General features: G+C 39.4%; 1 protein-coding gene across 1 annotated transcript in view; it reads left to right on the top strand.

Annotated features, from left to right (window-relative positions):
* Positions 1-216, top strand: part of LOC119590522 (trissin receptor-like) — a 25,063-nt gene that overhangs the window by 9,878 nt on the left and 14,969 nt on the right. The window contains exon 3 of the mRNA XM_037939171.1: positions 93-174. Coding sequence (XP_037795099.1) covers positions 93-174 — 82 coding nt within the window. The remainder of the gene's footprint in view (positions 1-92; positions 175-216) is intronic.

The following is a 216-nucleotide window of genomic DNA, read 5'->3' as shown; positions in this document are numbered from 1 at the left end:
AAAACGGATACCACGGAGGTGAATTTTGTTGACAATCGTTTTCCATTTCCGGAGCATGAATTTTTATATTTCCCTTTTTAATAAAACTCTAGGGATCTTATCTTCCACTTCGTCGTACTTCCTCGGTAAGGTTGAGGAATCGTCTGCACGGAATCTCTTGTATAAACTCAAGAGGTTTCGAGTTTCTCTGGGACTATTTGTTTTCCGAGATTTCTG

The sequence above is a fragment of the Penaeus monodon genome, chromosome 27 (genome assembly GCF_015228065.2).
Source record: "Penaeus monodon isolate SGIC_2016 chromosome 27, NSTDA_Pmon_1, whole genome shotgun sequence".
Taxonomy (NCBI): Eukaryota; Metazoa; Arthropoda; class Malacostraca; order Decapoda; family Penaeidae; genus Penaeus; species Penaeus monodon.
This window is presented reverse-complemented; position numbering and strand designations above follow the sequence as displayed.